Genomic DNA, 15790 nt, shown 5'->3' with positions numbered 1-15790 from the left:
TTCTCCCAGTAAAATGCAGCTGTGTTGTTCCTGTGAAACTCCAGTTATGGTTCACTACTGGAATTGGGCCTTCTGGGGATGTGTATAGGCAGATCCATAAGCAGGAAAGCTCCTATGAGACAAGGCTAAGGAACAAGAAGAACTGATGATAACTTGCTCTGGGCTATAACGGTGAAATCCCTAGTGTCTAGGGCCTGATCTACACTACAGACTTAGGTTGACATAAGACAGGTTACTTAAGCCTAATTATGTCAGTGTACTCACTACAGCCTTGCTCCCACTGATGTAAGTGCTGATGTATCTCCATCTCCACAAGAGGCGCAGGGCTTATATGGGTGTAGTTAGGGCGACGCAGAATCACTGCGGGTTACTGACATGGGCTGTTGGCTGTCATTCTTATCCATTTCATGGCTCCATGCTGGCATCCTGAAATTGACAAGAAAGCTGGGATGTGGAGGGGGCTCCAGCTAAAGCCCGACTGTTCCCTGGGTCCCGTCTCCCCACTCCCAGCCTGCCAGCTACATGGGCTCCCCTCTCCCAGCCCGGCTGCTCCCCCGGTCCTGGCTCCCAGCCTAGCTGCCTCCCACTGCCCAGGGGCTCCTGAGCAGGGAGCTGCATGCAGAGCTGACAGCTCATGCTCTCAGCCCCCTCACACTGTCCCTCTTAAGTCGGTGGAATTGTTCCTGATGATGACACGCGTCACCGACCGGAGGAGGGCAGTGTGGACATGAATCACCGCAGTGGTGGCTGTAAGTCAACCTAACATAGGTCGACTTAAGTTTGTAGTGTAGACCTGCCCTAAATTATTGTATCTTTTTGATCCCCTATTCTGTTTAGAGCTCAGGTGACAGTGGCTTGATTGATATCCCGTTCCCTGATGCTGGGCAGGCTGATTCTGAGCAGAGCCTGGTGGGAGAAGGATGGGGACTGTTTGAGCTTTATATGGTCTCTCTGAAAGAGTCTTTACCCCTGTCTTACCTCTCACAAGCACCGCCCTTTATGTGGATTCCATTAATGCTCTGCCCCGGTGACTGCCCTCCCTCTGCTGAACAGAGCATAACGAAGTCAGAACAGAGCTAACTTAAAACTGACCTGGATAGCTTCTCTAGCTAGACCAGTGTAATAACTGGGGCTCCCTTTACTGGCTTGGAAAGCTTTCTTCAGGAAAGGTAATAGTTGTTCTGTAATACTTACCTCTGGTTGGAGCTCTGTTATCCAGCAGGTGGGGTAAATTGTTGTAAAAATCTCTTGTCATCAATCATGACAGCTCCTTGGTCTAACCTGACATGGAGGCAGTGCGGTCTTGTGGTTAGAGCAGGGACTGGTAGGTAGTTGGAAGCTTGCAAATTTACTCCCAGCTCTGCCAACAACTCACTTAAAATCTGTCTGTTTTCCCTCTGCAAAGTGGAGGGAACTCTCCCTCCTCCCACTCTGTGTGAAGCATTTTGAGATGCTCAGATGATGAGTGCTATCTGATTGCCAAGCCTAACTATTTTCTAGACCTTTTTGTGACCACCTTCTGCTATTTTCCATGACGGCCCCAAATTGCTCTGTTTTCCAGATTGGATTCACTACAGACCCTCGTATGGCCCGTTCCTCTCCGTACCCAACCGACGTTGCCCGGGTGGTGAATGCACCTATTTTCCATGTCAATGCGGATGACCCAGAGGCAGTGGTGTATGTGTGCAATGTAGCAGCAGAATGGAGAAGCACTTTCCACAAAGACGTGGTGGTTGACTTGGTAGGTGATTGGGAACCAGTTGGGGCTTTGCTAAAATCCTGGCTTTGTTTAGTGAACTTCTGGGGAAATGACAAAATGCTCTTCAGATGAACCATTGGAGGCATCTTGGACTGTGTTTGTACAGCACCTAGCACAATGGGGCCCTGGGCCATGACTGGGGCTCAGAGGTACTACTGTAATCCAAATAATAAATAATGACCCTCTTGTGTTTGTTTGCACCTTAACCCTTTGTTCTTTGGGTCTGGTAGTTGGGTGGGGGGGCATCTAAAGAAATATTTAAGCGAAAACAAGGCACTGAAAATGTAGCTGTGTTGTGCTTGAAGAAAAGGAGATGCCAATTTTCCTGTAACTGCTCAAATAGCTGCAGTTTTTCTTTTAAACTGGGATGAAACCCTTCCATTAAGTCATTAGTTACTCTGGTTTTACACCAGTGTCGCTCCATTGACTTCAGTGGAACCTACTCCTGATTTACACTAGTCTAAATGAGATCAAAATCAGGCCTTCTGCCTTCAGGCTGTACATGATTTCCTTCATCATGGGTACATCCCGCATACGGATCAATGTAAATGCGACTGCTTTTTTGGCTTCTGAAATAGGGATTGAAGACTGGCTGTTTTTCATGGCTTTCTTTCCTTGAATGCACTAGGTGTGTTACAGGCGGAATGGTCATAACGAGATGGACGAACCCATGTTCACCCAGCCGTTGATGTATAATCAGATCCGGAAGCAGAAACCTGTGCTGCAAAAATACGCCGAGATGTTAATTTCAGAGGGGGTGGTAAATCAACCAGAGTATGAGGTACTGTCACCCAGTGCTCTAAAAGAAGGGTGTAGTCAGTGATCAGTCACAGCCCCTTAAATCTAGTTGGCAAATAAGAATGTTGAGTAGGGGAAAATGCAAATTAATATAATGCAAGAAATACATGAAGGTTACCAGTGTTGCCATAGTTGCATAGCATGACTGCGCCCCTCCCTGCTGACTCAGCAGTGTAGTGGAGCGTTGCCTTGCCCTAAGGGGTCTGGGCAGGGGAGGACTAAAGGGGTGCCTAAGGATCTGCTGATGTGTTTGGAAGGTAGGAGCTCAGAGTTAGACATCCAAGGGGCCTCAGCACTTGTTGCTAGCATTCCTAGCAAGGTTCTCCTGACTAAAGAAGCTAAAGCTGTTGCTGAGAGCAGCACAAGCCCATCCATGCTGCTGGTTAGAACTTGGCTCTTGGGCAGAAAATCCCTCTCTGCACTGGTCCTGGAAACACACGGACTCCATTTAAACCCAGTTGTAGCTGGTACAGTTATAGTCCCACTGTGAATAAGGTCTGTGGTCCAATCTACGCTTTTCATGCTACCATTTTGGTTACCCACTTACAATACAGTAATTGTGCCAGCATCGTTCCCCCTTCAGTGTATTTGGAGCACAGCAGTAATTAACTGTGTTTGAGCCATGCTGCAGTCTTGGGGTGAAACCCTGGCCTCACTGAAGTCCATGGCAAAACTCCCTTTGATTTTTAATGGAGCCAGGGTTTCACCCTTGGATTTTAGCAGGGCTGTAGACGTCGTTCAGGAACACAGGTGACTCCTGGCTTAGCCTTGCCTGCACTATAAGATCACAGTATTGTACCTGTGCTCCTTACGTAGTTGCTGGCACTGTGTCGATGGGACCTAACTGAAAAGTGCTTTATTCTGCCTCTTGAGCATTCAGACCCATTCGCTGGCTGTGGCATTTCCTAATGTCAGGGGTATTTGGGATGCCTCACTGGAACTGGGCTTTGTATTTTGTGCAACTTTGGCATCAGCGAAGGACATAAGCTCTTAACTGGCACACAGCCAGCAGTAGCCAGTGCCCTGGCAGTGCTGACCTCTCGTTCCTAGTGTTGTATGGTCAGGCACAAGCATGGCAGCGTGCAGCAGCCGTGAATGTGGTGCGAGGCACGTTTGTGGTCCAGGTCCTAACCGATGAGTGGGGGGTATGTAACATAAGAACGGCCATACTGAGTCAGACCAAAGGTCCATCTAGCCCAGTATCCCGTCTACCAACAGTGGCCAATGCCAGGTGCGCCGGAGGGATAATAATCAAGTGATCTCTCTCCTGCCATCCATCTCCACCCTCTGACAAACAGAGGCTAGGGACACCATTCCTTATCCATCCTGGCTAATAGCCATTAATGGACTTAACCTCCATGAATTTAAAGTAGAGTTTAAAGTGTCTGAAGAGGAGTTGGATGTGAACATGCCCCCTCTGGGATCTACGTAGACTTGGGTTGAAATGGAGAGAGAGCAGCAACAAGAGGCATGGCCCTTAACCCCAGCGCTCTTACTTTGACGACTTCTCAGTAACAATATTCTGCCTATTGCTCTCAGGAGGAAATTTCCAAGTATGATAGGATCTGTGAAGAGGCCCATGCCAGATCCAAGGATGAAAAAATCCTGCACATCAAGCACTGGCTGGATTCCCCTTGGCCTGGTAAGTAACTAGCAGCTTCCCTGACAAATGGCCGGAATTCAGGAACCACTTCTGCCTCCAGTGGATTAGACCTTCGACTTCCGGCGCAGATAGGAGCCGTGTGTCTCCAAGGACGTGTAATGAAGAGAGTGGGAAATACACCACTCCCGCCTGGTGAAGAAAATGCAGCCATCGGGAAAGCATGGGGGACTGACAGAGGTGGAGCAGCTCAGGGTTTGCTCTGCATCCCAAATCCTCTTCCACATCAGAGAGTACAGAAGGGCCTGTAACATAGTCATCAAATGCTCTTACTACAGAGCCAGCCTGGCCTTCTCCAGGTCACAGATGATCTCTCCTCCTTCCCCAGGTTTCTTCACTCTCGAGGGCCAGCCTCGGAGCATGACCTGTCCCTCTACTGGTCTGAATGAAGAAGACTTGGTCCATATAGGCAAGGTGGCCAGCTCAGTGCCTGTTGAGGATTTCACAATTCATGGAGGTACGAATGTGCTGGAGTAGATGCCCCTGGCACCCCAGTCTCTGGGGGTTTATTCTTTGTAGAGCTGAATGCTTTACGGAGTAGAGGATATGGTTAATGCTGTGAGTGGGAGTTGTTCCACCATGATCTACAGGGAGTCATGGTCTCTGACTGAGGCCATAGGCCAGCCTGGGGAGTGGGAGGGAGAAGGTCTGCTAGAATGGTTAACTCTTGGAACAAGCTACTAAGGGAAATGGTGGGTTCTCCCTCTCTTGGTGTCTTCAGACAGACTGGCTGCCTTTCTGGAGATGCTTTAGTCATACACAAGTTGTTGGGCCAGCGAAGGGGTAACTGGATGAAATTCCATGGCCTGTGTGCTGTACAGCACTGGCTCTCAAACTAGAGCTGCCACTTGTTCAGGGAAAGCCCCTGGCGGGACGGGCCAGTTTGTTTACCTGCCACGTCAGCAGGTTTGGCCAATCGCGGCTCCCACTGTCTGCGGTTCGCTGTTCCAGGCCAATGGGGGCTGCAGGAAGCGGCGTGGGCCAAGGGACGTGCTGGCCACCCTTCCTGCAGCCCCCATTGGCCTGGAGTGGCGAACTGCGGCCAGTGGGAGCTGCGATTGGCCAAACCTGCGGATGCAGCAGGTAAACAAACCGGCCCGGCCCGCCAGGGGCTTTCCCGGAACAAGCGGCGGCCCTGGTTTGAGAACCACTGCTGTACAGGACTAGATCTTCAAATCTGAGTGAATGGGGACTTCCATGTGGTGGTTCAGACCCAAAGTATGATGGTTGGGATGGGGATGAGTGCTAATGAGACTTCTGAGGGTGCTTATCTGTCCCCCATCACTAGTATCTGAGATGCTTCCCATCTTCATGTGTTTATCCTCTCATACCTCTGGGGGGCAAGCAGGGCTGGTATTGCCATTGTTCAGAGGGGAAACTGAGGCCCAGAGAGGCTAAGGGATTAGCTCAGGTAACGCAGGCAGCCTGTGGCAGAGCAGGGACTTGAACCCAGTGTCCCATCCTTCCGCTCCAAAAAAAAAAAAAAATCCTTTTGATAGTGCCCAAAGTCTCCAGCTGGTACTAAGTTCTTGACCTTTAGATCTTCTTGTGAGTTCCACAGTCTGGTGACATGACTCTATATGTCCTCCCTCTCCCCCCATCCCCCCATCCCCAGTACCTTCTGGTTGGGGACCTGGCAATGCTCATGCTTTTGACCCAGCACTCAGAAACTGTTCTCTCCACTACCGCTTGGACTCCTCTGAGGTTAGAGTTCAGGTCTCCTCTCCTGGGCAGTGATGTCTGGCAGTGAGTGCTCCTAATGCAGGTGAAGTTGGCTCAGCGAAAAGCACGTTAGTTAAAGAAAACAGAGAATGGCCAGCAACTCCAATTGTTTCTCAGAGCTGGTCTCCTCTGCTCCTTACCTGTATGTGCTTTATCCTGCCTTTACCCTGTGCTAGGCTGGAACAGTCCACCTCCCTTTTGTCCCTTTATGTCCAGAGCATCTGCGTGTCAGGGAATCCAGACTGCCGATAGATGGGTTGATAGCACGAGCCGTCTTGTCCCCAGCCTAAGGCTGCTTGCACAGTACGTCACTGCAATTCCTCCCCAACGGGCTGCAAACTGTGTTTTTTCTCTGCAGGTTTGAGCCGGATTCTGAAAACCCGTGGGATGTTGGTTAAGAACAGGACAGTAGACTGGGCCTTGGCAGAGTATATGGCGTTTGGCTCCCTCCTCAAAGAGGGAATCCACATCCGACTGAGCGGCCAGGATGTCGAGAGGGGGACATTCAGGTAAAGCCGGCAGTTTCCCCCAGTAAAAGGGGATTCCAGCCTTCCTCAAGAGGCTGCTGAGTGGGGAGTAGAAGAGGCCAGCCTTAGGTTGCCTGCTGTGCTGGAGCTTAGCTGAAAGGCCAGGGGGGAGCCCAAATTGGGGGTGGAGGGGTCTCTTTCACAGCACTTAATGGTGTTAGTATGGGCAGCTCCTAGATATGACTGGAACCTGGCTTCATTGCACTCTGCAGTTGCAAGCCAAGCCTCTCAACAGAGCAGCGTGAGCCAGGCGGCCACTTGCACGCAGGCACTTGCTCTGACCCACTGGCTAGGGTAACACTTCAGTAACATTACTGCTGGCGTTGTTTCCTCCCACAGCCATCGTCACCATGTACTGCATGACCAGAACGTAGACAAGAGGACCTGTATCCCCATGAATCACCTCTGGCCAAACCAGGCTCCTTACACTGTCTGCAACAGCTCCCTGTCGGAGTACGGAGTCCTAGGTTAGTGTCACTGGGGAATCTCCCCTGGCTCACGACGGCCACAGGGCTAGTTCGTGCTGGGTTGTCTGTGCCAGGTGCTGGTGTATATGGCCTCTTCACTCTTCCTCTCTCTTCTCTGCAGGTTTCGAGCTGGGCTTTGCTATGGCTAGTCCCAATGCCTTAGTGCTGTGGGAGGCCCAGTTCGGTGACTTCCACAACACTGCTCAGTGCATCATTGACCAGTTCATCTGCCCTGGCCAGGCCAAGTGGGTGAGACAGAATGGCATCGTGCTGCTGCTGCCCCATGGCATGGAGGGCATGGTAAGGGTGCACTCGCTTCCCATCTTTCTGGGCAGCACTGACAGCTCAATGTCATGGTTCCCATAGCGCCCCAGGATACTTCCCCAGGCCAAACACTGCACAGACCAGGTCTCTGTGTGATCAGTCACCTGGGAGCATGGGGGTAGTCCTGCAATTCGGATATTGCCCACCTCTTTGCCTGTGTCACCTGGCCTCACCAGCCCATGTCACTGCTTCCCATACAGCTGTGTGTTAACAGCCTGCAGAGGGGCCTGGACTCCATGTGGTTGGGAGCAGTGCTAGCCGCTCTACAGGTTAGACTGTACGGGTGAAAGGAACAGGATTTGGGAGCAACTGGTCTCAGCACAGGGGCTTGTTGGGGCCACGGGAGTGGAGTCTAAAGGTCAGTACTAAGGGACGGCTGCAGCTGTTGGACCTACTTCTTAGTAAAAATCAAAACTTTTAAACCAGAGTGAAATCCTGTTGGGCAGCACATACCAAGGTCCTCCTCAAACAGTGACTAGCATCAGCTGGCTCTACGCCCAGCCGCTCTACGAGGCATGGAGAGCTCTCCTAAAGAAGGAAACTCGCATGTGTGGTTCACTTCACCTCTTGTTGGTTTTGCCCACAGGGTCCTGAGCACTCGTCAGCCAGGCCAGAGCGATTCTTGCAGATGTGCAATGACGATCCAGATGTCTACCCTGTAAGTGTCTGGCTGTGCTAAACTCACACTCTTCCCCTTTGGGGCCTTTCCCATCTCTCCCCTCCTGCATCTTGGAGCACTTGCTCTGTCCCTGACTCTGATCACTACACAGCAAAGGCTTCCAGAAACAGCTTTGGGGGATTTTGCGGATAGGATGGTAACACATGGAACAATTTTACAGGGCACCCGGATTCTGGGCAGCAGGCCAGGGGGAGCAGGATATAGGAAGCAGTGCTGTGCTGGTGACTCACATTTAATGACTCCTGGGCTTCCTTTGTCCCCAGAGTCAGGAAGACTTAGGCTGGGTTATCAAGGGGGACTCGGAAATGTCCGTTGCTGTGTTAGCACAATATGAGCAGAGCTCTAGTTAGTGCGCTAATGTGGGGCAGTAAAGGCTGGCTGTAACCCAAGCAAGGCCAGTGCATGGAACTCTGTTTCCATGGCTTCTGCTCTTTCCTCCTTGGCTTTCCCCAAAAGCTGTCATCAGAGTCACACCCATTGCTCTCAGGCCCATTTGCTCATTTTTTATTAGGGAGCGATTTCCCGGTTCCATAGCCGGGGGGTTTATCGGAGTATTTCCAAGTGCACTCCAAAGTCCTGTGAAAACATGGCAGCTCTCCTGCTCTCAGCCTGTGCTGTCTGCATAGCTGGCCCATGCAGTCCCTTTTTGGGTTAGGGACACGGAGGCACGAAGAGGCCGGGATAGGCTGAAAACCACCTGAGAGGATAGTATAAAAGGGAAAGCAAAAAGTTACATTGGCCCAGAATTTGCTGTGTTCATTCCTGAGTAGTGTCCTAAAAGCTCTGCTAGGCAGAGAAAGCAATGGACAATATTAGAGCCGGGACTCCAGTGGCTTTGAGATACCTGCTGCTAAAAAACCTCAGTTGAAATGGAAAAACTAAAGTGAAGCACTTAACTAAACTTGACTTTTAAGAGCCAAGTTCTACCAATTTGCCTGGACTTGAAACACTCTCTAGGTTGAGCTTGCAGGTTAGGGCCGCTGCATTCAGCTAACCACTGGTCCTGGGCTAGTGATGAGCAAGAGAAACTCCTGGCCCCCATTTTGGGGTACTCCAGTTGACTCACATGGCCTCTCTCTGTTCATACTAGAGCTGCTGGCAGATGTAAATGCAGGATGTTAATGTGGGACATTCACAATTTTGTCTAAACTGTTTCTACTTCTCATGTGCTGTAGAAACTCGATGACTTTGACGTACGCCAGCTGTACGACTGCAACTGGATTGTTGTAAACTGCTCCACTCCAGCAAACTTCTTCCACGTCCTGCGAAGGCAGATACACCTCCCGTTCCGGAAACCGGTCAGTGAGCTCTAGACACTGCCCTGGTACGGACCCAGCCACGCACCATTGTCTTGTATCTCAAGTGCTAGGTTAAAGCCAACGCTTGGCAGGTGGGGTATGGGTGCTGGTGCCGAGAGGTCTTAGGACCTGGATTTGAAGCTAACTTCTCGAGTGCTCCAGTAGGGCTAGTCAAATTTTCCACCAAAACTGTTTTTCTGCAGAAAATTGAGATTTTGACCGAACAAAATTTTTTGCAAAATGTGTTTGCTTTCTATGCAAAAAACCAAAATTTTTGTCCAAAAATAAAACAAAAACTGAGCACCCTAAAACTAAAATACTTCAATTCTAGAATGCTGCCGCGGTGCCTCATGGGACTTGTTATTCAGGTGCTTCATGTTCTATGAGCTGGGTTCCCCAGCCAGACTACATTTCCCATGATGCAGTACAGCCTCATGACTGCCATAGAGCATAGCTTCCTCTCACCAAGAGCGGTGACGGTGATGCATCATGGGAGATGTAGTCCAACCTGGGAGCCCAGCCTATAGAGAACTACTACTCCCATGGGGCACCATGGTGGCATTTCAGCATTGAAGTATTTTGCCAAAAACTCCCCAGTTGTCTGACCAGCTCTGTGCTCTACCCTTTACCTGGTTAATGGATCGGTACTAACAACCCCTGGTAAAGGTCTATTGCCTGATAAGAGACACCAGTATTAAGTATCAGAGGGGTAGCCATGTTAGTCTGGATCTGTAAAAGCAGCAAAGAGTCCTGTGGCACCTTATAGACTAACAGACATATTGGAGCATAAGCTTTCGTGGGTGAATACCCACTTCCTCAGACGCATGTACCTGACACATGTACATGCATCCGACGAAGTGGGAATTCACCCACAAAATCTTATGCGCCAATATGTCTGGTAGTCTATAAGGTGCCACAGGACTCTTTGTTGCTTTTTACCAGTATGGGGGTAAAGGCCTCTCAAAGGCTGGGCAGTCTGTGCCTGCTGATCTGTGCTGTGGTCACTGTTACAGGTGAGCTGTACGTTCCCGAGCACACTGGGGCCCTGTGAGTGGCCCTTATTAAATAACCATGTCTGCTAAGGTTCAGTTGAGCTCTGCCCAGCCTGGAAACGCCTGTCCTATCTGGGCAGCGGCATTGGTGAGCCGCCTGCACGTTATTCCATAACAAAAGGGCTAGAGGGGAAAGTAACGCTGAGTGCTGCGCAAAGAAAACGTCCTGCAACCAGACCTGCCGACAGCGCCAGAGTTGTGCACACCACTTCACATTGCCCTGCCCCAGAGCAGCCTTTGGCTTCAGTCTTTCTCTCTGGCCGGCATGGGAGAATCGAGACATTCCTGTGATTCCTGCCTGGGTTAAATGTACAGGTCATCAATGGCACTTGAATTAGGGGGCTGGGCAGGGGCCAGGCCGGAACTAGCTGACCAAAGACAGTGGGGTGTGGAGGGAGGGTCTGTGCTCTGGCTCTCGTAGTGCTCATCCAGTCCGCAATGTGCAGCTTGTGTGCCAGAAAGGCTATTTCCAGCCCCTTCTGATTGCCTTGCCTTGATCTTCCAGCTGATCATCTTCACTCCAAAGTCGCTGCTGCGCCACCCCGAAGCCCGCTCCAGCTTTGATGATATGTTGCCAGGTATGAAGGGTGGTGCAAGTGAACCGGAGAGATGCAGAGCAGGGTTCATACCACAAGAGGGCAGTGTCTGTCTTCTCTTTCATAGAATCATAGAATATCAGGGTTGGAAGGGCCCTCAGGAGGTATCTAGTCCAACCCCCTGCTCAAAGCAGGACCAACCCCAACTAAATCATCCCAGCCAGGGCTTTGTCAAGCCTGACCTTAAAAACCTCTAAGGAAGAGATTCCACCACCTCCCTAGGGAACCGATTCCAGTGCTTCACCACCCTCCTAGTGAAATTTTTTTTCCTAATATCCAACCTAAACCTCCCCCACTGCAACTTGAGACCATTGCTCCTTGTTCTGTCATCTGCCACCACTGAGAACAGCCGAGCTCCATCCTCTTTTCAACTACCTAAAAGGGGGTTCCAAGCAGCTATCAAATCCCCCCTCATTCTTCTCTTCTGCAGACTAAACAATCCCAGTTCCCTCAGCCTCTCCTCGTAAGTCATGTGCTCCAGCCCCCTAATCATTTTTGTTGCCCTCCGCTGGACTCTCTCCAATTTTTCCACATCCTTCTTGTAGTGTGGGGCCCAAAACTGGACACAGTAATCCAGATGAGGCCTCACCGATGCCGAATAGAGGGGGATGATCACGTCCCTTGATCTGCTGGCAATGCTCCTACTTATACAGCCTAAAATGCCGTTTGCCTTCTTGGCAACAAGGGCACGCTGCTGACTCATATCCAGCTTCTCATCCACTATAACCCCTGGGTCCTTTTCTGCAGAACTGCTGCCTAGCCACTCGGTCCCTAGTCTGTAGCCGTGCATGGGAGTCTTCCATCCTAAGTGCAGGACTCTGCACTTGTTCTTGTCTTTACAGGACCCCACCCTGTTCCCAGGTCTCTCTGGATTCTGGCTCCTGTCCACATGTATGACAGTCCAGAACTGCACCAGGATGGTGTGTGCTTCAGACTGTTTCTCTCCCCTCCCGTCTCTCTCCCTGCACAGCCCCCAGCTCAATGGGGCCCTGATCTCAGTGGGGTCTCTAGGCCTTAATCATCTCTGAGCTAGCCCAGTCCTTCTGCAGGCATAGCCAATCCCACAGGGTCCAGGCCTGTAGCTGGCCCCCATTAGCATTCCTCCTCCCACCATGTGTGGCCCCTGGACTGTTGAGGCATGTCCCCCATGGTTGTCTGTGCTCTGCTACAGGCACTAACTTCCTGCGCGTAATCCCTGAGAGCGGCCCTGCAGCCCAGAACCCCGACAACGTCAAGAGGGTGCTCTTCTGCACCGGCAAAGTGTATTACGAGCTCACCCGCGAGCGCAAGGCCCGGGACATGGAGCCAGACGTGGCCATCACCAGGGTGGAGCAGGTGAGCATGTCTGTACTGCAGGGGGCTCCACGGAGGCCAGGGGCCAATAGTCAGTCCTGTTGCTGGCTTGCTCCATGTCCCCAGGAGCCATGAGGAGTTTAATCCACAACATGTCCGCTGTGGCTCAGACACAAAGCGCTCTGCCCCTCGTCCCACTCCCACTGCTGAACGTCCCAGCCCAGCCTCAGGGTGGAGATCAGGCAGAAATACGCCATCACCACACCTGAGAAGGGATGGACGGAGGGGCCAGCTCAATCCTGTGTCTTCAGTCTGAGTCCAGGAGACGCTGCGCAGCACCCCTTGGTGGGCAGAGCTGGGGTATCTGTGCAGGTTTGCAGGGAAGAGCCCGTTGGTGGCGGGAGTGGTGTTGGCCAGCCCAGCGTGCACCCCACCGTACAATCTCCTTGGCCTGGAAGGGTCGTTCAGGCTCACGCTAGGCGACCCCAGGCCCTTTAAGTGTGTAATGTCAGAGCTGTGTGGGATCAGGAGATGCTGCTGAGGCAGCACAGGCTGAACAGTGATCATGGAGGCTGCATGGCCCACCGCACACCTGCAGCTGCCTGTGCCCCACCTCCGCTGCTGGCTGCCCCAGGCTTGCGTGCCCCAGTGGAACTGAGCCCTCCCTGTTCCCCTGCAGCTGTCCCCGTTCCCCTTCGACCTCCTCCAGAGGGAAGCACTGAAGTACCCCAACGCCGAGCTGGTCTGGTGCCAGGAGGAGCACAAGAACCAGGGCTACTACGACTATGTGAAACCCCGGCTCCGCACGACCATCGACCGCGCCAAGCCCGTGTGGTAAGGGCCATCCCTCTGCACCATGACGGGCTAGTGCCATGGGTGGCAGCCACACCTTGTCCTGATCTCGGGACCTTCCCATGGATGGGCAGTGTGGTGCCATGGGTGGTACATCTGAGGCCACTGGCTCCCCAGTGGATTTCAGTATCATGTGGGAGCTGGGATGGAGATCTCTGTGGCACTGGGGGGTAGGTAGTGTGGGCTGGGGAGTGGGGGAGGTCTCTTGGGTGGGTGTGACAGAGTCACAGGCCCGATGCTCTGGAACTGCTCTGTATGAAGCCAGCCAGGACTCTGGGGTGGCGTGACTCCCCTCAGGACATGCTGTCCAGGGCAAAAAGCCTCCTTGGCTACGGCCTCCCTGGGACTGACCTCGGAGCTTTCAGCATCCCTGTTCATATCATACACTTCCCCTTGGCAGGTCCACCTGGACGGGTCCTCTGGGGAAGCCAGAGGGCCCTACACCCCCACTCTGCAGTCAGCTGCGACTCTCAGCCAGTGTGTAACACAGGTTTATTAGTCAGCAGGAACACAGCGTAGAACAGAGCTTGTTAGCACAGAAATCACTGACTTTTAGCCAAGTCCATCTTGTGGGGGGGGGACCCCAGGCCAGACGCCCTAGACTCCCCCCTCAGAGTCCCAAACAGGAGATGGCCCAGCTTCCAGTGACCCAACTTCTGACATGCCCGTTCCCCCTCCTCCTGGTCTTTGTCACCCTTCAGGGGCAAAGTGTCACCTGGTCTCATCCCCCTCCTGGGTCTCAGGCTATGAAAGGCATCGGCCATCACTTGTGTGCAGGCAGCTGGAGCCTCCTCACCTGCCCCCGAGGGTCCCAGCAAAAGTGTCACACCCTGTTCCCACCATCTAGGCATTGGTGCAATACACAGGGAACCTGAGGCACACACCGCATTCACGCAAAGCAGCAAGACTCACATAGGCTCACGTACAACATAATACAGTCACAGTGGGCATGTCGGTCTCGTTGCACTCTCCACAAGATGGTAACTGGGTGAGGGACAAGAGCTTGAAACAGGGTCTGTGCTGTGGCTAACAGCCAGGGGGGGATGCTGCAGGCAGCAGGGGCTGGTCCCTGGTTGGTGAGCGCTGGGCTTTGGGCAGTGGGGTTTGCACATGATACAGCGTTTCTTTCTAGGCTAGGTGGCTAGATCTTGGCAGCCTCAGGCCCTCTCTTCCATCCAGCTTTCCTGTTGCTAGACCAGGCCTGTATGTAGCCATCCCAGACCTGAATCCAGTGTAATGTCCCGTCCCTGTGCTGGCCCTCATCTGAGCTGCTGCTTCTCCCTCCCTTGCCATAGGTACGCCGGCCGCGACCCAGCTGCTGCACCAGCCACTGGCAACAAGAAGACCCATCTGACTGAGCTCCAGCGCTTCCTGGACACCGCCTTCAACCTGGACGCCTACAAGGCCTTCTCCTAGACCCCACGCAGCTGCTGCAGCATGCTGTCTGTCTCTTGCTCACCTCCTGTCTCCGTACTTAACTACAGACCTTGTAAACTAAATGCCCGCGCCTGGAGTCCTTGTTCATCACTCTGGCTTGTTGCCTTTCACTGAAAAAACCCAAGCGGCCTGCAGAGCTATAACTCCCCCCTTGCCCTGTCCTTGAGGGGCTGCAGTCTCTGTGCCCTCCTGAGTGGCCAACTCCATCCTAACGCTACCCCAAAAGCCCGCAGCGCCAGCCAGCTCAGGAGGGCTGGCAATCAGCCTCTGCTAGCTTCTGTCCTTAGCCCACCCGCTCCCTGCAGGGTTGCCATGCTGCCTTGTATCTGGCTCAGGGGAGCGGCTGGGGTTGGCAGAGCCAGGAGGAGGGACATTGCAAGCACACCTCTCCCCGGCAGAGGAAAGCTGCCAGCAGCAGGGGTTGCAGTTAGGTTCTCCATAAGAAGGAGACCGTTCCTTTTTCCTTCTGCCTGTGGCGGTTCTTTCCCAAAGCTCAGAGCCTCTGTGGCTAACGTCCTCAATCGCTCCTGGCCGGCTGTGCTTGTCTCGTAGCCTTGGGCCACTGGCACTGTAGCCCGCTCAGGCGCAGTAAGATTTAGTGGGGCCCTCGGCACAAAGAACATTTGGATCCCTCACGCTTTTCCCCGGGCCTGGCTCGAAGCCAGAGCTGGGCCATGGTAAGAGCTGCCCAGGGAGTCCTGGCTGCTGTGGGGAACCCTGGACCTTCCCCCTGCCCTGGGCAGCATGCCCTGGGGGCCAGGGATACAGGCCAGGAGTTGCTTTTGGGGCTCCCCAAGAGCTGTCCAGGGAGCCTGGGCTGCCGTACCACAGCCTAGGGTGAGCATACGTCCCCTTTTGGCCAGGACAGTCCCCTTTTTAAGCCCTGAACCAGACATCCTGACAAATGCCCAGTTTTGCCAAAAAGGGCCTTGGGCGGGTGAGTGGCAAGGTTTTGGTGGAGACCCTGCGCCTGATCTCCTGGGCCTGTGTGTTAATGTGCCACGGCGCCCACTCCCAGCTGTTTAACCCCAGATCCCTGCTACCTTGCTGACAAACCCCAGGGCCTGGCATGCACATCCCTCCTGCCCCTCCTGCATGTCCATCCTGCAGCTGCTGTCAAAGGAACCCAGTGTTGGATTTTCAAACTGGCCCTTGGCTGAATCACAGGCACTCACTGCTTGGCTGAGCCCGGCAGGGCTGTCTCTAGTGCGGGAACAGGGATGTTGGTGTGTGCTCTACTGTGCTCCGCTGAAGGGGGAGCCCGGGGCTAGTGGCACAGCGCCTCTGAAAAGGGCTGGCAGATTCCTCATGGCCCTCCCTGCCAAG

General features: G+C 53.0%; 1 protein-coding gene across 8 annotated transcripts in view; it reads left to right on the top strand.

The window, feature by feature from the left end:
• Positions 1-15576, top strand: part of OGDH (oxoglutarate dehydrogenase) — a 95954-nt gene extending 80378 nt beyond the window's left edge. For all 8 annotated transcript variants that reach the window (XM_039521376.1, XM_039521378.1, XM_039521377.1 and 5 more), the window contains 13 exons: positions 1562-1741; positions 2388-2540; positions 4097-4199; positions 4546-4674; positions 6298-6448; positions 6806-6933; positions 7055-7233; positions 7844-7915; positions 9112-9234; positions 10792-10864; positions 12054-12217; positions 12855-13009; positions 14323-15576. In XM_039521376.1, coding sequence (XP_039377310.1) covers positions 1562-1741; positions 2388-2540; positions 4097-4199; positions 4546-4674; positions 6298-6448; positions 6806-6933; positions 7055-7233; positions 7844-7915; positions 9112-9234; positions 10792-10864; positions 12054-12217; positions 12855-13009; positions 14323-14443 — 1731 coding nt within the window. In that variant the 3' untranslated portion in view covers positions 14444-15576. The remainder of the gene's footprint in view (positions 1-1561; positions 1742-2387; positions 2541-4096; positions 4200-4545; positions 4675-6297; positions 6449-6805; positions 6934-7054; positions 7234-7843; positions 7916-9111; positions 9235-10791; positions 10865-12053; positions 12218-12854; positions 13010-14322) is intronic.
• Positions 15577-15790: the final 214 nt, after the last annotated feature.

Source organism: Mauremys reevesii, linkage group 2 (genome assembly GCF_016161935.1).
Source record: "Mauremys reevesii isolate NIE-2019 linkage group 2, ASM1616193v1, whole genome shotgun sequence".
NCBI classification, from domain to species: Eukaryota; Metazoa; Chordata; order Testudines; family Geoemydidae; genus Mauremys; species Mauremys reevesii.
The sequence above is the reverse complement of the archived record's forward strand: the minus strand, read 5'-3'. Positions and strand labels throughout refer to the sequence as shown.